Source organism: Camellia sinensis, chromosome 15 (genome assembly GCF_055761805.1).
Source record: "Camellia sinensis isolate YWXY chromosome 15, ASM5576180v1, whole genome shotgun sequence".
NCBI classification, from domain to species: Eukaryota; Viridiplantae; Streptophyta; class Magnoliopsida; order Ericales; family Theaceae; genus Camellia; species Camellia sinensis.
Window position 1 is genome coordinate 10967204 of NC_138975.1, and position 20289 is coordinate 10987492.

Consider the following 20289-nt stretch of genomic DNA (forward strand, 5'->3'; position numbering starts at 1 on the left):
ATATCCGTTGATCACCCCTAATAGTTAGGTCAAGGATGCAAGGGAGATATTTATTCCCCATGTTACAACACAAAATCGTAAACCCTCAGCCCATCCACCGATCACAATACTCCTAATGCACCACCAAACACTACTAAGCCATGCCCCCAAGATGACCAAATAACTCCTCGAACCCAAGGGTCCTAGATATCCACAGATTCTTCAGATCACAGTGACATGGTCCTTTAGAAATGAACTCTACTCGAAAGAATTCCCTTCCAAACAAAGGAATCTGAACTTCATATAATAAAACTGTGAAGTTCGCACTCTCAATGCATAATTTTCAAATTTTTGAATTTATAAATCATAAATATACACTAGTCAGCAAAAGATAGGCTTTCACTAATGTTCAAAAAAAAGAAAACAAAATCGTATTATGGAGAAGCAAACATAAATGCAGCTACCATTGTCTTAAATATTCAAATTAATAAATATCCAATAAAAATTAACCCCTTCCGACAGCACAATCCACAAATAAATAGATTCACCAATTTCAGTCAGAGATGATGCATCCTTTCATCTTTAATCCTCCTAGGGCCATCTTTATTTATTGCTTTCTGAAAAACAAAATAACAAGATAACAACTAATCATTTAAATCATTGCAGAGGTCATATTTTCAGTTTAATCTTCTAGTTATGGAATTCTATACAAGAAGTTAAACTGAGCCAACCGACAATGCTGAGATGAGATGTAAAGGAGAATTAGACACCCAATCCCCCCAATCCATAGGCAGAGTGCCTTTCAAAAAAACCTAGGCTAATTATAAGTTCAATCAACCAAATATGTGGTTATTGAATTTCTAATTTTTTTTTAATTTAAAAATACCTAATTGCCTTGCGCTGAGCATATTCACCATTAATTACCCGTTAAGTCTTTCTAACATAAAACTAAAGCCGACTCTCAGTCAATCTATGATCCAAAAGACAGATGATATCATATATTATCAAATGCACTAAATCATAAAAGAAGATACTATGCCCAATTTTTAGGCATTTAATTCCCATTTTGAGACCATGCTTATTCAAAATAAATTTTCCTATTGTTAGTTGAAGCATTGAACAGGGATCTATCTGGTAAAAGAAATGAATTTTTAAAGAGAGTAAATCAAATTGATTCGATATCCAAATAGTTTAAACCTGCTGCGTCAATAATGTCACCATGTGAATGTGATGCGCATTTTTCTGCTTTTCTCAACATTTGTCCATTCATCTGATATAGCATTCCAAGGAAGAGGCCTCCCATCTCCGTCATAGCACTCAAAATCGTTCAAATCATGCTGCCAACATCGGACACTGCTTAAATCACAACAATTCAAATCAAATTTGTGCGCAAACTTCTCGCGAAGGACCTGCAAATCATGTATATCACAGCCAAATAGTTACAATCTTTTACCACCCATATAAGTCAGGCAAACAACAAGACAAGTAGTAAACGTAGAATAAACTTGAAAAGATTGCTCTTGGGGATCTAGAAGGGAACTAGTTTAAATATGAAGGAAAAGAAAGGACATGCCAAAAAGTATCCCTCCTAATGTTTCGGAAAGAAAAGCAAAAGGAAAGCATATCTAAGTTAATTTCTACAAGAGGATCGCAAGGATCTAACCCATCCAGATCCTTCGGAATTGGCTAATCCTTCACATTCTTTCCCACTTTAACATCGAAATAATGGCTACTTTTCTTTGCTTTCCTCACACCATCTTATTGAATAAATTTTTTTCTAATTAAAATTCAAAACTTTTTAAAGTTATAGAAGGAATAAACATGTTAAACAACACTAAATATGAATAAAAAGAATGTAGATACAACCACATATGAGTAGTCGAAGCACTACAAATAACAAGAACATGTAGTGAAATAATCGTACCTTAATGAATTTGTTTGGGGACACCAACTCCGCAAAGTGTATGGAAAGAGTTTTAGGGCGACAACTCCACAGCAGTTCATCCAGAAGAGCAGAATAACATAGTGAAGATGATACTACACACAGCTCTACGTGCTCAAGCACAGGAATTGAAGGAACCAATATGTTGCTGAACTCTTCCTTGTTAAATGTAATCTTAACAATCCATGTCAAAAGCATAATAACATAACATCAGATTGAGTTAGAATTACATAAATGTAAACATGAATTTGTCTAGCCAATGATGCTCGCTGACTAGTGTTGGCTAAAATGTTGGCTTATTTTTCCTACGAAGGAAAATATCATAAATGCGAGCGTGCCAGCAAGGATTGAAAAATCCTTACAGATTAAATTCAAGCCAATTATCAAGCGATTGTGTTGACGGTTCTTTTGCCTCAACGAAGAGGACTTCAAGATTGCCAAGTGTAAAGAAAAGAAAAATTAAAAGAAGAATGGGGAACGGAGAAAGATGATTGAGTGAACAATCAAAGTAATAATTACTTACCTCTACTCCTATGCTTCGAAAAGAAAGTGCATAAAATGCTTCGAAATGGAAATGCTGAAAATAAATGCTTCGAAATATAAATCTATGTTAAACTACTCCTAAGATAAGGAAAATAACAAGAAATATTGAAATCAAGTGTCTTTGATTATGAATTCTGGATCCTTTACAATGTAGCCATTAATGGCTATTTATAGAAGAAAAAATACAGCAATAACTACTTAGTAACTACCCATTTCTTCCATCTTCATTCTTGTCTTGCCATGTGTCATTCCACTCATCCACTTTGTCCTTCCACTCATCCACTTTGTCCTTCATATTCTCCATTATCTCTATAACTTCTTTTAACTTCCTAATGAATAAGAGGATGCCACGTGTCCTGCAATTATATAAATAATAAATAATAATAAAAATTGCAGATTTATGGTGTTAACATTACCCCCCGCGGCCCTTAAAAATGATGTTTATTTGAATTTTTGAAGGGCCGAACCAAGCACATGACTAACCTAAGCAGCAAAGTGCTTCGAATGATGTAACAACACCAATAAAGTGTTTCGAATGAGTATGAAATTATGACAAGATGACTCGAATTATTACTAGTAACAAGCTTCGAAAGTGATATAAAGAACCAAAATCATTCTTCGAAGGTCGATGGAACCGACCAAAGACGAATTACATCCTCAAAAATACTCGACAAAGCTTCGAAGGTTCATAACCTCCATTATTATTTCTTCGAAGCTGTTGTTGATACAAGATAGAGTGCTTCGAAGCTTACAAAATTATGGCAAAACGGCTTTCGAAGCAACTTATGGCAAAACGGCTTTCGAAGCTGTTTTTGGCCAACATTGTGGTTATTCAAAACTTATATGTTCTGGTTCACACAGAATTAATGAAAATATTAATTTTGTGCTTCGAACCAATTATTAATTCTTCGAAGACACCAAAACTGTTGTTCTTCGAGCCAACTTATGATGCCAAAAACAGGCATTATTCGACAACTAATTAATTGTCATTTTACATATATTTGAAGAGATGTACACATTTCGAAAGTTTTCAAAGTTTTATACAGTTTCGAAGGTGAAGTAATCAACCTTCGAAACAACTCTTGATGTTTCGAATGTATCTTCAAAGCTTTATACAGCTTCGAATGTGAAGTAATCAACCTTCGAAACAACTCTTGATGCTTCGAATGTATCTTCGATGCTTTGATTGTGTACATACAAACAACTGGCCATCAATTTGAAAAGATAAGCCATTCTCAACCATTTATTTAAATGCAAAGGCTTTTTCTAGCCAAGTTCATGCATTTTAAATGGTCATCCCTTGTTCTTAGTGCTTCGAACTCATAAGAACAATTTGTTAATTTTATTAACCACATCATCATAATTATATTTTGATGTGAACCACAAATCCAAAAAGGATTTTGAACACCAAAAGTCATGGTATAGTGTGACCATGAAAATTTATACTTTTTGACATTTTGAAAAATGTCAAAAATTTTGAATTCATGAACAGTGGCTTGTTCATTGTTCTTGACCATGTTTGTTTTAAAAACATGACTTTTGCCGAATAGGTTTTCATAATTATTTGGCAAAATGGGTTGTTTTTCCATGTTAGCCATTAATGGCTTATGAAAATCACCCATAGATATATTATTTTCATGACTTGACTCTCTAAAATTTGGTTTTTGGACCCCCCGAGTCATACATGGAACATCATTCTTAGCCAAATTTGGTTCAAGAACATGCTCTTTCGTTGTGTTAATTTCATAATTTGGCTCTTTAAAAACGGATTCTTGAACCCCCCGAGCCATTGATGAAATCAATTCTTTGCTTTTGCTATTTTTAACCATGGAAAAATTCTGAAAAAATTCACCAATTCCGGCCATTAAGGCCTCAGTTAAAGACTTGGTAGTGAGAGTTGATAACTCATCATTCCATTGGCGAATTTCCATATCAAGTTGATGAATTTCTCCAATTAAATGGTGTCTTTGTTCTTCCACCAAATAATATTGTAAGGGATGAAAATTTATTTCATCAAGAAAATGAATCTCTTCTTGAAGATCCAAAATTTCTTGTTTACGCCAATAAATTTCATCTAGACTATTTGAAATGGACAAATCCAATTCATTTTCCATTTATTACACTTGACGTCCCACCGGGCGTGCCAAAAAATGTTGGCTAAAATGTTGGCTTATTTTTCCTACGAAGGAAAATATCATAAATGCGAGCGTGCCAGCAAGGATTGAAAAATCCTTACAGATTAAATTCAAGCCAATTATCAAGCGATTGTGTTGACGGTTCTTTTGCCTCAACGAAGAGGACTTCAAGATTGCCAAGTGTAAAGAAAAGAAAAATTAAAAGAAGAATGGGGAACGGAGAAAGATGATTGAGTGAACAATCAAAGTAATAATTACTTACCTCTACTCCTATGCTTCGAAAAGAAAGTGCATAAAATGCTTCGAAATGGAAATGCTGAAAATAAATGCTTCGAAATATAAATCTATGTTAAACTACTCCTAAGATAAGGAAAATAACAAGAAATATTGAAATCAAGTGTCTTTGATTATGAATTCTGGATCCTTTACAATGTAGCCATTAATGGCTATTTATAGAAGAAAAAATACAGCAATAACTACTTAGTAACTACCCATTTCTTCCATCTTCATTCTTGTCTTGCCATGTGTCATTCCACTCATCCACTTTGTCCTCCCACTCATCCACTTTGTCCTTCATATTCTCCATTATCTCTATAACTTCTTTTAACTTCCTAATGAATAAGAGGATGCCACGTGTCCTGCAATTATATAAATAATAAATAATAATAAAAATTGCAGATTTATGGTGTTAACAACTAGTAAATTCTTTGGGGACTAACTCACTCTAACGTGAATACATAATGATATTATTACATAACTATAATTGAAGTTCTTCGAGAACCTTATTAAGATTGCCAACTACTAGATGACAAATATTAAAAATGAATATGCATATACTGAGCATGTAAACAATGTAGTCTACAAGAATATGCATACAAATATACCAACACACATTCACATACTTGCATAAATGCACAATCACAGAAAAAATGAATAACAACTTGAAATTATTAAAATTAGTTTTCCACATATTCAATGTCTAGAAAAAGAAACTTCAACCAATTGATATTTCATAATGATCAAGCTTGTGGGCTAAGATGTAATTTTTGCTAGAAAGTAACATATTGAAAAGAATCCAAACAAGAACTTCGCTCTATAAATGAATTAAAACTTTGTAAAAGAGATCCATAAAAGCAAGGGCAAAAATTGATATAAGTTGTCATTCACATGATTATTAACCGTTCAAGTATTGTACATGTATTAGTTGATATACCTCAAAACAACAGAATACCAAGGTCAAAGCTTTAAAATATTTTGTTCTTGTGAGGAAATCTCTGATCCCATGGAACCATTGAGAGTTCAGACGATTATTCTGGTATAATCTGAAATCAGCTTTCCATTGTCCTGAAGCACTTTTTGACGCTATCGAGGGAATCAAATTACCACAATAGTGGAATGAATGTAAATTAGGAGCATCAATTTCAATCTCCTCTAGTTTGTTGCAATGTATGAAACGAAGATCCTTTAGACATTGATTTTGAATCTTAACCCTTTCCAACAAATTGCAATCGAACACGACCAAACGCTCAAGGAGAGGAAACTCAGTAATAAGATCATTAAACTGCTGGTCTGCAATGACAACTTCTAATAAAGTGAACTGTTTCAAATTCCGGCAGGCAATCAAGTTGAACTTGCAGGGTGAAATCTTAGTGGCGAAGGTTTCATAGGACAATCTATACAGACTTGGTGCTTCAATGTCAACTAGCTCAATTCCGTCCTTGCCTTGGACTACACGAACTATCTTGAGGTTATGAAGACCAGAAATCTGAACCTTCTTCAATCCCAAACACTGATCAAGTTCAATTTCCTCAATCAAAGGGCAACTAGAGATAATATTCTCCACCAATTGCATATCCACATGCATACGTCTGAGACATAGCTTTCGCAGAGAAACAAATCTTATACTCTGTCTATGTGACGCCTGTTCAAACTTACAACCGTTTTGCAACTCCAAAGCCTGTATTGAATTTGAAGAAAAGATGGTATGGGGTAAAGTGTATAATGCATAATCGGGAGGTATGATCCAGATATGTAGTCCTTCTACTCTGCATTTGATAACCAACGCAATCCATCTATCAACAAGAGAACCCATGGCAGAATCAACTAGGGTAAAGTAAAGCTTGAACTTCCTTATCCTAAAGTTTTGTTCATGATATCTTAATAGAGTATCATCAACAAATTTGATGAACTTGTCCCTTTTTACCTCTATATCAGGATATCTTTGAAGTAAATAATCACTTTCGAATTTTCCAAAAATTAATTCCTCTCCAAACCATGTTTGATTGAAATCCAAATTCGGGTAAGAAGCCTGTATCCATTCCCATCGGTGCGACAAGACGCAGGTTCTAACAATTTCTTTTGTGGGAAGAAAAGACATAATGCCATGGATGACATCTTCAGGCAAAGATAACCAACGATCTATGTTGTCAATTTCCTCATCAATTGACTTGCTCACAAGTTCCTCCATATCTAAAAATAATAATATTGACAGTGAAAGAGAAATTGAGAGAATTGAGAGAGTAATATTGAAAGAGGTTTCTGTATTATTAACACTCTGTCTGAAACAAAATTAGAGACTCCATTATATAGGAGTTCTGATACAAGACATCATGATGATGGAATGTAATAAAATAATAAAAAGGACGCCGAAAGGAGGAGGCGCCGAAAGCAGCCGAAAGCCTCTGTCGATATTATATTTAATATATTCACACTATCATATATAGTATTAACAATGATATATATATATAGTATTATATAGTATTATATTAACAGTATAATATTAACAGCCCCCCTCAAACTCAAGGAGGACAAACATCAACCAACTTGAGTTTGGAGACAAGTTCAACGAAGCGACCAGGAGAATGGGCTTTGGTAAAGATATCAGCAGGTTGATCAGCAGAGGAGATGGGATGGAGATGGACAGTACCATGAGTGACGTGTTGACGAATAAAATGACAGTCTCAATGTGTTTGGTGCGATCATGAAAAACATCATTGTGAGCAATTTGAAGAGCACTTTGATTGTCACAAAAGAGGGCAGTAGCACCAGAGGGGGAAACACCCATGTCATTAAGAAGCCAACGAAGCCAGAGAAGTTCCTGAGTAGTATCAGCAAGAGCACGATATTCAGCCTCGGTACTGGAGCGAGCAGTAAGAGATTGTTTCTTGCTGCGCCAAGAAATAAGAGAATCACCCAAGAAAAAGCAGAACCCGGTAGTAGAGCGCCGGTCAGTAGGATCCCCAGCCCAATCAGCATCGGAAAAGGCACGAAGCTGGAGAGAGGAGCGGGCGGAATAATGAAGTCCATGAAACAAGGTACCTTTGAGATAACGAAGGATACGAACTAATGCGGCATAATGAGGGGTACGAGGAGCTGACATAAACTGGCTGACAATATGAACGGCATAGGCAATATCAGGACGAGTAACAGTGAGATAGACAAGGCTGCCAACCAGCTGACGATATAGGGTAGCATCAGAGAGAAGAGTGCCATCAAGAGGTGTAAGACGACTCTGAGACTCCAGAGGAGTGGAGGCAGTCTTGCAATCCGTAAGACCAGCACGGGTGAGAAGATCAGAGGTATATTTAGCCTGAGAGAGAAAAGACCCCGTGGAATCATGGAAGATTTCAAGACCCAAGAAATAGCTGAGAGGACCAAGATCTTTCATCTCGAAATGACGGCTAAGAAACTGTTTAAGGCATTTAATACCATCAAGATCGTCACCGGTGATAATCATATCATCCACATAAAGGAGAAGCAAGGTGGTCCCTTGAGCAGTGTTGCGGATAAAAAGAGCAGTATCATAAGAACTGGAGGTGAAACCACAGTCATGAATAGTGGAGCTGAACTTGGCAAACCAAGCGCGCGGAGCTTGTTTGAGACCATATAGAGCACGCTGAAGTTTGCAGACTTTATGAGGGGGATAAGTAGATCCAGGGGGAGGTTGCATGTAGACCTCCTCAAGAAGAACACCGTTAAGGAAAGCATTTTTCACGTCCATTTGATAAAGATCCCAGTGTCGGGAGGTAGCAACCGCAATCAGGCTGCGAACAGAGGTGAGACGAGCAACAGGAGCAAACGTCTCTTCATAGTCAATACCATATTCTTGGTTGAAGCCTTTTGCAACAAGGCGGGCTTTGTAGCGCTCAATAGATCCATCAGAACAAGTTTTGATTTTGTAGACCCATTTGCAACCAATGGCAGTCTTGCCAGGAGGAAGATCAACAATGTCCCAAGTGTGAGTTTTGTCTAAAGCCTGCAATTCATCAGTCATAGCTTGCTGCCAAAGAGGATTAGAGCGAGCCTCACGATAGGAGGTCGGTTCATAAGTGGAAAAAGCAGTAGAACCAACAATAAAGTCACGAAGACGAGTAGAAGGTTGAGTTACCCGGTGTGGTCGAGTAGAGGCAGGAGGAGCCAGAGGGAGAGACTCACCAGGAGAGGAGGATCCCGAGGAAGCAAGAGCAGGACCATCAGAGCGAGCAGGGGCCTGGGACAGACCAGAAGGCAAGGCAGTCTCGAGAGAGTCCGGCAGGGGCGGTGGAGAGGCCGGCAAGGGTGAGGGAGGAAGGTCATCAGAGAACAGATCCGTGGAAGGGTCAGTAAAAAACAGAGAGGGTGAGGGAACGGACAAACGGAAGAGAGAGAGAGAGGAGAACATTTTGTGTTCCCAAAAGACTACATGACGAGAGATACGGAGGCGCTGGGAGAGAGGGTCCCAACAACGATACCCCTTGTGTTCAATACCATACCCTAAGAAGCAACAAAGGCGAGAACGTGGTTCAAGTTTGGTACGTTCATGAGGTTGGAGAAGAACAAAACAGGCAGATCCAAAGACCCTAAGGTTGGTGTAAGGAGGACGGGTGCCATGTAGACGCTCATAAGGAGTGTGATTGTGAATGACAGGTGTTGGGATACAATTGATAGTGTAAGCAGCAGTGAGAGCTGCCTCGCCCCAAAAATGTTCCGGACAAGAGGAAGACAGTAGGAGAGCTCGAGTAGTGTCAAGGATATGTCGATGTTTCCGTTCAGCACGTCCATTTTGTTGAGACGTACTGGGACAGGAACGATGAGGTTGAGTACCATGACTCTGAAGAAAGGAAAGAAAGTCAAGATCTTTATATTCCATGGCATTGTCGGAGCGAAAAATCTTAATATTTTTAGAAAATTGAGTTTTAACCATTGTAGCAAAATTGTAATAAAGTTGTTTGAGCTCAGAGCGAGTTTTCATAAGAAACAACCAGGTAAAACGGGAAAAATCATCTATAAAAACAACAAAATAGCGTGCGCCTCCCATAGTAGGAGTAGGAGAAGGTCCCCAAATATCAGAATGAATGAGATCAAATGGTGCAAGAGAAACAGAGTCACTTTTATTAAACGACAAAGCAGGTTGTTTGGCAAGTTGACAGGACACACAATCTAAAACATCAGAACTTACATGACCTAAACAACCACTGGAAATTAGAGATTTTAAACGACCAACAGAAAGATGGCCTAAACGACAATGCCAAAGATGAAAAGGAGATAAAGGAGGAGTAGTGGTAGCAGTGGTAGTAGTGGTAGGAGCTGTGATCTGAGAGGAGTCTGGAACATGAAGATGGATGAGTTCGTAGAGACGTCCATGCTTACGGCCTATCCCAAGAGTTTGCCCCGTCCGAGGGTCCTGCACCAAACAACCAGTACGGGAAAAGGTAACAGTTAGACCATGCTCACATAATTGACTAATGGAGATAAGATTTAAAGTAAGAGCAGGCATAAGATAGACATGGGATAAAGATAAGTGAGAGGTTGAAACAGAACCAACATGACTTACAGACAGAAGAGACCCATCAGCAGTATGGATAGAAGGAACATGAGGAGGAGAAGATAGAGGAGTAAAAATAGTAGGGTCAAAGGTCATGTGATTACAACAAGCGGAATCAAAGTACCAAGAAGTGTTACCTGCGGTGACAGATAAAGCAGTAGATGGAGGAGTACCGGAATTCTGCCAAAAATGTTGAAACATGGCTGCGACATCGGTTTAAGAGTAGACTGGAGTGGAAGGGTCTATAGAGGCAGAGGAAGGTAAATCCTCGGAGGCAGCAGCAGCAGTGCGTTGAGCAGGTATTGGTTTAAACGGAGTCCCAGAACGGTGAGAGTGGCTGCGAGAAAAATTCCCGGTGGAAGGACCATTGCGAGAGGCACGGGCGGGATTGCGGAAGCAATCTTGTTGGAGATGACCAGGGCCAGTCTTGTTACAAAACCGACAAAGACGAACTGGACAATTAACCAGAAGATGAGTCGATGGAAGATTGCGGTTGTGACAGTAATTGCAGGCATTGGACCTCTGTGGTGAAGGTGAGGAAGGAGAACTTCGAATCTGGGGAGTGGCAAGAACAGAGTCCACAGGGTGTGGATGGAGAGTACCAAATCGAGTTTCCTCGGACAACAGTTCTGAAATTGCTTGCTCAAGAGTGGGTAAAGGAGTTCGATGAAGGAGAGATGCGCGTACTGGCTCAAAGCGAGGAGTGAGAGCCATGAGAAACTGAACCAAGCGCTGTTGGTCACGGTAAGTAGTAAACAAGGTAGCATCCTTAGTACAGTCCCATGGAGGTTCAGAAAGAGCGAGCTGATCCCAAGCATAATACATTTGGGAGAGAAAATCATTAATGGTTTGAGTGGTTTCTTGGCGCATACCGTGAAGATGACTCAGAAGCTGATATTGGTGAGCAAGGCCAATAGTCTGATAGCGTTCATGTAAAAAATCCCATATGGCTTTGGCAGGAGAGGAAGCAGAGTCAAGTTGGAACCGACCAAACTGAAGGCTGATAGATGTAATAGAAGTATTGCGAAACCAAGTGATGATCTGATAGTTTTTACTATCCCAATCTTCCAGTCGGTCGATATATTTGGCAGTGGAGTCTGTGGCAGCGGAATCTGTGTTCTCGGGAACGGGTTTGCACACATCCCCAGTAATGATGCGCCAAAGTTTCTTTCCTTTGAGGAAGCCAGACATAGCTTGTGCCCATAGGACATAATTAGTCCCGTCAAGAATAGCGGAAATAGGGTGGGTAGTGGAGTCTAGGCGATCCATGAGAGAAAAATAGCACAAATGAGGTAGAATCTGAAAAAACTGAGGTTACCAGTGAATTCAGAAGGTCGAAATTAGTCAGAAAATGAGTGAACTGACCAAAAATATGACCAGAAAGGCCGAAAAAGGAAAAGTCAACGAATCTGGTCAAACAGGCTGATGCGCGGCGCACGTTAGCAGAGAGTGGCGCGGTGCACGTTAGCAGGTGAGAGGCACAGGTGCACGGAAGCAGCTAGGGCTGACGTCGGCTGACGTCAGAAACACGCGGCTCACGTTAGCAGATGAAGCCGGGGCGCACAATAGCACCGGATAGTGTAGGAGCGCGTAGAGCGCGTCTGAATCGAGTGAGCGCGTGGCCGAATGTTCTGGCGGCGCGTGGAGGCGCGTGCGGCGGCAGATGATGATGAATCTGGTGGCGTTGGCTTCGTCGTGAAGAGACGAAGGTGATGGTACTGTCCAATCTGTGTATTAGGTAAGGACGAGGTACGCAGTACTAATGCAGAGACTTAGGACACACACCTGTGCTCTGATACCATGAAAGAGAAATTGAGAGAATTGAGAGAGTAATATTGAAAGAGGTTTCTGTATTATTAACACTCTGTCTGAAACAAAATTAGAGACTCCATTATATAGGAGTTCTGATACAAGACATCATGATGATGGAATGTAATAAAATAATAAAAAGGACGCCGAAAGGAGGAGGCGCCGAAAGCAGCCGAAAGCCTCTGTCGATATTATATTTAATATATTCACACTATCATATATAGTATTAACAATGATATATATATATAGTATTATATAGTATTATATTAACAGTATAATATTAACAGACAGAATTCGCTTAATCAAAATTATAAATGAAAGGATTCAACAACAAACAAACAAACAAATAAATAAAATAATCTGCTTGGAAAGTTAGAAATAAGCCACCTCTTTTTCCCATTGTTTTTCCGACATTTTTTCAAAATTATGTTAATTTTTTTTGACTTTGTCAACGAATCTAAAAAGTAAATTTTTCTTACAAAATTCCAAAAAAAAAATATTTAAAAAATCCAAAATTAAAATAAAAAAAAGTGCTTATTTTTGTTTATCTAAATTTTTTTTAAAAAAAGTTCATTAAGCTAAATTTGAGAACCACCTAAAATAGTATTTAAAAAAAAAAAAAAAGTTATCACCAAAAATTAATTTTTTGGTTACAGTTTTCCAAAAATACTTTTCAGAAAATTCTACTTTCTTGTTTTCCGTTTTTTTTGTTTTACTGAATTTTTTTAATATTTTAAGCAATTTTTTTTTTTGCTTTTTAGACATACCTAGCATAAATATACCTAAAAAGTGAAAAAATTGTGAAAAAAACCTTTTAAAAATTCACTAAATACCAAAAATACAAAAAAAAAAAGAAAAAAGAAAAAAGAATTCAATATATTTTTTTTGTATTTTTATGTATTTATTAATTTTTTAAAATATATTTTTCACAAATTTTTTTAATTTTTAGATATATCTATATAAGGTGCATCTAAAAAAATTTTTAAAAAAATTAAAATTTTAAAAATATTCACTAAAAACAAAAAAAAAACACAAAAATAAAAAAACTCAATTTTCAAAAAATTTAATCCAAAAAACTCAAACCAAGCACACTATTCTGTCTGCTTTTTTGGACGTTTTTACATAAAAAGTCAAAAAAATAACTAAAATAGCTAATTAGGTGAAAATAAGCAAACAAAAAAGAAACAAATATTGATAACAAACCAAAGTTTAACTCACGATTCGACTTGTTAAAAACTCATTTGAGTTCAGTTGGTAAATAAGCAAATTAAACTTGAATATATTTTAATAAAATCAAACTTAAACGGTCAATTGTTCATTCGACTCAGTTTGATAACCCTAAAATGCTCACAAAAGCTTGTTTGAGATCAGTTTGCAAATTTAACGAATTAACAAACAAAAGTTTGTAGGAGAGGGTTCACGAAAAGAGTTAGAAAATTCGAAGATCGAATTCTCTAGAATATGATGAGAGGCTTAGATTCTTCAATAATCTCAACTTAGGAACACAACAACAAAGGAGATGATGGAGATAAGAGATTGGGTGAAGAAGAAGGCAAAATGGCTAGAGAATAGAATAATGGCAAGACTCTCCTCTCAAGGTTGATAATGGAGAGGGGAAATTAGTTCTTTCCCAAGAGTTCAAAAATCTCCAAAATCCATCCCTTGTAAAGCTATGGGTGGGTGCTATTTATAGGCACCTCATGATGTAGGATGGAGCCCATGTGCAAGGCACATGGGGGATATTCTCTCTAACCACCTTGTCCGAGGAGGTGACTTCTCCGAGGAGGTGACTTCTCCGAGGAGGTGACTTCTCCGAGGATGAGAAAACCCCGAAGAGGAGATCAATCCCTCGGCGAACCCTTCTTCTTAGCCACACCTAACCAATGATCCCCAATCATCCCAAAGGGTCAGGGGTAGTCCCAGAGGACGTCCTGCCGCAAAAATATTGCCGAGTCTCATGGACCCCCCGGGGTCGTGCCACCTCGACCCGGGTATAGGCTAGTTTAACCGAAGAGTGAATTTATCTCCACTCACCGTCCTCGGGATCGGGTCCTTTGTTCGAACTCCATTACGCCCATGGTTCTGGTGCGTAGATCCCGGAAAGCTCCGAGCCCGCAAGTGTTCTGGGACTCATTAACGGAGCGACTTCTAGATTGCGTCTGAATCCGTTCGAAGCCAAGTACTTCGGATCTCTAGATTCGTGGGTCCGAACCTTTTCGAGTCCGAGTGCCTCGGATCTCTAGGCTTGCTTAATACCCTTTCGAGTCCGGGCCCGAGTAAGTCTCTAGGTTCGTGGATCCGAACCCTTTCGAGGCTTAGAGCCATTTAGCCCATTTGATGGTGATAAATCTGGTCCCACCAGTCTTGGACTTGCGATAAATTTGGGCCCACTAATCTTGGGCTATTGGGCCTAAATAATTTAGTGGGCTCAAATTAGCCCCTCTTACATTTGCCCCTTCCGTGTATGAGAAATTTTAAATTTCTCAGACATGCATACTGTCATTTCTTCAACCTTGTTTCGCATCACGTTCCCAAAAAAAAAAAAACGTTTTGTCACGACAGAGCCTATGGATAAAGTTGATGACGCACTTCAATTTACAGAAAAAATTGACAAGCAAAAATTTTTTTTTTTTGTACTCTTTTTTTTTTTTTTTTTTGGCAAATATTCTTTTTGTTTGGCAAATCCGTGAGTCAGCAGGCAGTTATGTATAGATATATATGAAGGAATGTGTGATAGAATATACCAAGCATGATGCCTCTTCTTTTTTCTACTTAAGGAAAGACTCAAAAAACCTAAACCCTACAAACTTTGCACAGCCGCCGCACCCATTCCGGTCTTCTCTCTCCCTCTCTCTCTCTCTCTCTCTCTCTCTCTATATCGAGAGACCCAACTTCATCCTCAAAAAAGCTTCGTTTCTGCACTTCGTTTCTGCACAGACCTCCATTGCAACTTCCAGTCCCGCCGCCGCCGTCGCCGTTGAAGACCCAGCTCTGACTGTTACAGACACCACAGACCCGTCACTGACTTGTCCTAGCGTCGCAACCCAGCCATCAACCTGCGCCAACTTCGACCAAGCTCCTGCTTCGTCTGTTCATCGTCATTTTGCACACCATTGGCGGCTACACCCTCGGCTATCATCGGTGTCGTGACAACGTCGTCAAGCCAACACCAGCCTCTTCCGTGGTCCTACTGCCATTGCCTTTCTCAACTGACCAGTACCGACGCCGACGCCGACGCCGCTGCTTGCTCCAGTGCCAACCACACACGTTGCCCTTTCAACGCATCGTGTGTGGTCACCAACTCTGCTGCGGCATCACCGCTGCTTTCGGCCTCGCTCATCCAACGCCGACCACGCACGTTTGCCCACTCAACGCCGTGTGTGGTCTGGCCTAACGTCGCTTAGCTTCTGTTTTGTTGATCACAGTCCGTAAACCTTTCTGATTTTCAGCTTATATTTCCACCATTCTTGAGCCTCTTCCTCTTGTATATATATGAATTTGTTTTTGTAGCAGCTTTTTGTGGAAAATTTTATTTCAAAATCCATGACTTCAATGACACACATTCTTCTTTTAACAGATTAGAGGTTGAAGCCGTGTGCACATTGGTTGTTATTGCAGAGCCAATCAACGCAATTTCCTCAGAAATCCAGACTTTCCGGAGCCCTGTTTCACCGAATAACACCAACGCCGGCATCTCTGTAACATCACTACTGCTTCTGGCTTTCTAGAGCCACTAACAGCGTCGTCTCCGTGACATCACCTGTGACGCGTACCTCGACTGCCCAACGTCGCTCACTATTGCCTTCACTCTGCTGGAACCCCGCCGTCGGCTTCAACTATTCCAACGCAGGCCACACACGTTGCCCACTCAACGTGACGTGTGTGGTTGCCGACTCCTCTGTGGTGCCACTGTTACTTCCGTCTTCGAATTATCCAGCGCCGACCACATACGTGCGCCCACTCAACGCGACGTGTGTGGTCTTGCTTAGCGCCTGCTCAACTCGGCGTCGGCCTTAGGTGTATCTGTCTCGCGTTTGTGGTCTCGCCACTACTTCCAGCCGTGCTCTTCCTCCATTGGCTTGAATCTGTGAGCAAGTTCTTTTAATTGTTTTGTTTATTTATTTATTTTATTTATATATATATATTCTTTGTATGGTGGCAGCACTGTTTATATATATATATTTATATATATATATATAAATAAATAAACAAATAAACGAATGAATCCATGCATTGATACATTAAATAAAAAAAATAATATCGGTGATTTGAAATCCCAATGTGAATCTTGAATTTGTTTGGGCTTTGCAATTTTTGAAATAGGCTGTGGGATTTATTTAACTGGATTTTCTGACTTGAAATTTGCCAAAGAAATTATGGGCTATTGTATAACTTGAACCATTGCTGCTGAATTTTGCCGTCATAATAGAATATTTGCCACTTGAATTGAGCAAAAAATAATATTGACTTGGGAGGAACATTCTTGTAGCTTGCACGACAATCCATTAAATCTTGCTACTGATGAGCAATGTAATATACTTCGGATCTCGGACCTGAAATTTGCTATTGAACTTCACTCTGTCCAAATTTTGAACCCTGTATAAATTGAACCTTTAATATGGAACATAGTGACTTTGAGAAATTGACCCGATTGAACTTCATCACAAAGCGACCCATGACATTGCACCTCTTATTGATGATAGAAACCTGAACTCTGTATGTTGATGATACACCCATTGGTATTACAATTTGTTGAGCTTGAAAAATACTCGAGAAAATGAATTGTTGATGACTTCCGGGGTTGAATCTATTGATAAGCCCATCATGTAAATCTTATTATAAAAATGACTGATTGTTGTGGCCCTTAGCATAGTAGACATCGTGCCTGAACTCTTGGTATAAAAATTCCTCGTAGAATTTGTTGAATTCATGGATTCTCTGATAAACGAATAGTTGATGCCGAAATTTCATTCGAATGTGTTGCTTTAATTCCAATATTCTAAATTTTAATACGGTCAACTCCTTGCTATTTATACCTGTTATTTCAGCCATATGTCTTCTCGAAAGAAACCCGTAGTCTCGGGGTCATCAGAACCGGCTCTCATGAAAGAGAGGGATGTACCTCCGGCATCTGAGTGGAGGAAATCTCCTTATTTTGGTCGGAAGGACCCCTTCTGGCGGGCGGCTACCTCTACCACTTCTCTTCTATCTCCGAAGGGGGCTCCATTATGTCTCACTGAGGACACTGACTCTGGACATGAGGCCCTCATTTCTCCTTCCTCGGTGCTACGCTTTCGGATTGAGCGGGGGGACTTTCCATACTGTTATCCTCAGTTCAAGGCCTTCTCAAATCCTCCTTTCGGCTGGCAGGAGTGGGTCGATGATGTCCTTTCAGACAAGAGCCTCTGTCAACGGCTTTAGGAGGCCCGGTTATTGATCCCGGTGAAAATATCTAGATCTCTATCCATCCGTCGCAACAATGCTAGCCTGGAAGCCATGGCTCTTCGGTGGAGCACCGAGACACACCTTTATACTTGGCCAGCACGAGATGGGGCCCACCCTTGAGGATGTGTTCATGTTGCTGCGTCTGGAAGTGACCGGCCCTGATGCCTTCGACCCTGAGCAGACACCCCCTGAAGATGATTCTTTGATCCAATCTCTGAAGCTAAATCTTCAAACTTGTGGTCGGTGGAGTTCCGTTTTCGATGGTTCAGCGAGAAGGACTAGTCGAGTAAGGACGGACCGTGCCTCCTATACTGCATGGATCCGCCACTTCTTCAAGGATCTTCAGCCCTTGGCCAGAGATGCTGACCCTGACTCTCGGGAGTATGAGGCCGGTCCGATGTATGGCTCCAGGCTCTATTTCTTGGGATTTCTGGCTTGCTTCCTTTCATTCTTCATTCTTCCGAGCACACCTCCGGATTCCCTCAATCCTTTCGTCTTCCCCTTGGCAGTCAGGCTCTTCAGAGGAGATCGGATCCCTTTGGCTCCCCTATTTCTTGGGAATCTCTATTATCGGCTGGATCTGCTACATCGAGATATGGTTCGCTCCGTGGGTCGATATGAGCCTGTCTCCTTCATTCACAGCCAGTTCCTGCTTTGTTTCTTCTTCGAGAGGTTCCCAAAATTTGCCCCTGCTCCGACTGTATTCGAGGCGGAGGTTCTTCGGGAGATAGTGGATAAAGATGGCATCCCCGTGCTCGATACTGATGGGTCTCGGACATTTGAGAAAGTGAAGTCTTGCCAGCCGCTGATTACACGCTGGTCACGTACCATTTCCACCTTATCCTTGAATACTCTGGTGGATGATCCCCGACGCTTTGTGGCACGGCCGTATGTATGCCCACCTGTGGGTGTGGCCACACCGCTTATCTATCATGGTTCCTCCCGCTCGGTGTCTTTTCCTTTACCGAAGAACATCCCTGCACCCTTTATTGATATGCTGATTATGATCCGTCCGGGTTCATTACCGGTGTGGCATGAGGAAGGCGTTGATAGTGCTGTTTATAGGCCTGACCGTGTAGCATGTCAATTCGGGTTTGATCAATGTGCCCCGGGGCCAGCACCTCATTTATTATCATTTTCAGAGAGCTACGGGCGCTTCAGTCGCCGGCTTGTACACACCGTGCTTCCCATATCCGGCTATTTGACGATGCCAGGCTTGAGCCGAGTAGGGGGTTTCACCCCCTCTTTCAGGCGGTATTGGCAGAAGAATATCGATGCGTTTATTGCATTTGTCCAGAGCAGACCGACCGTATGTCTGCCTCCGCCGATTTATAAGAAGGATTCTTCTCTTCGGCTACCCGAGAGCCGAAAATCTGACCACATGTACGAGGGTTTCTTCACTTCATCTGCTCCAACTGACCCTTCTGCTCGGGCATCTGCTTCTAGCTTGGCAATTACTTCTCCAGAGCCAGTCCCTTTGAATAAGGCCTCTGGTCCTCGGACGACACGCCTTAAGAAGATGGCTCACAAGAGGACTTCTGATGCCAGTCCTTCCGCTCCTCGCCTTTCCAAAAGGCTTCATGAGGTACCCGAAATTCTTGATTTGAAGCTACTTTCCTTCTTGCGACTATACCTTCTAAAATGAAAACTTTTATTTGCCCATGTTGTGTAGGATCCTGCGGTTGTTGGCGTTCTCGGTACCGTGGCTCCTGGCCATGCTGCCTCCCCCAGGCCGGACTCAGACTTGGACGACACCCTCCCTTTGTCTGCAAGACTTGTGAAGATGCGCACCCCTCGCATAGCAGTTATAGATGACGATGATGATGAGGCTGAGTCCTCCGATCATTTTTGTGACCTTATTCCACGCACGCGTCGTCACCGCCCTACCGTAGCTGAGGAAGAGCACTACCTTGGTGACGAGTTTATTGGGGCTCACCGTTCTGATGTTGAGATTGCTGGAGGAACTGATGCCACAGAAATTGATGTCGCGGGCCATGCTTCTAAAAGCGATGTAGAGATGAGGTGCGCCTCTGGGAATGGTGTGGAGGTGGATGTGCCAGAGATCTCTGAGACTCGCTCTGGCACTTATGGTGATTCTCATCCTCCGGCCCTCCTTCCTTCTTCAGGGATAACTGCTACTATTCAGGCTTCATCAGACATTGAGATCGATCAGGTGGTCTCTACACGACCAAGTGACTTTGTTGATGCTAGGAGTCCTTCAGTTGCCCCGGCTTTGCATATTGATTCTCCCTCTGGTAATCTTTCTTTCTGAAGTTTGTCATTTACTTATATCTGTGAGAAATCTTTATTTAAATGACTTTCCTGTTCCCTACCTCTAATAAGGCCTTCTTATCTTTTCTTCAGTGTTAGCTGCTACCGGGGTCTTGCCTTCACCTACCTCAGACTCTGCTCCAGTGTTAGCTGCTACCGGGGTCTTGCCTTCACCTACCTCAGACTCTGCTCCAGTGTTAGCTGCTACCGGGGTCCTGCCTTCACCTGCCTCGGACTCTGCTCCAGTGTTAGCTGCTACCGAGGTCCTGCTTTCACCTGCCTCGGGCTCTACTCCGACTCTCTTTGTAACTCCTCACGGTTCTCCTTCTCAAGGGGGGACACCTGCCTTTGAGACGACTGCC

The 20289-nt window shown here is 40.8% G+C and overlaps 1 protein-coding gene across 2 annotated transcripts in view; it reads right to left on the reverse strand.

Moving 5' to 3' along the window:
• Nucleotides 1-312: 312 nt before the first annotated feature.
• The window catches only part of LOC114275288 (putative F-box protein At3g58860), a 29136-nt gene continuing 9159 nt past the window's right edge, over nt 313-20289 (reverse strand). Inside the window, exons 2-5 of one of the 2 annotated variants that reach the window (XM_028217298.2) lie at nt 5813-7068; nt 1904-2095; nt 1177-1388; nt 313-596 (exon numbers count right to left, since the gene is read on the reverse strand). In XM_028217298.2, the coding sequence (XP_028073099.2) occupies nt 1194-1388; nt 1904-2095; nt 5813-7066 (1641 nt within the window). In that variant the 5' untranslated portion in view covers nt 7067-7068 and the 3' untranslated portion in view covers nt 313-596; nt 1177-1193. Of the gene's footprint in view, nt 597-1176; nt 1389-1903; nt 2096-5812; nt 7069-20289 lie in introns of those variants that run through there. The other variant, XM_082909733.1, reaches the window with a different exon arrangement.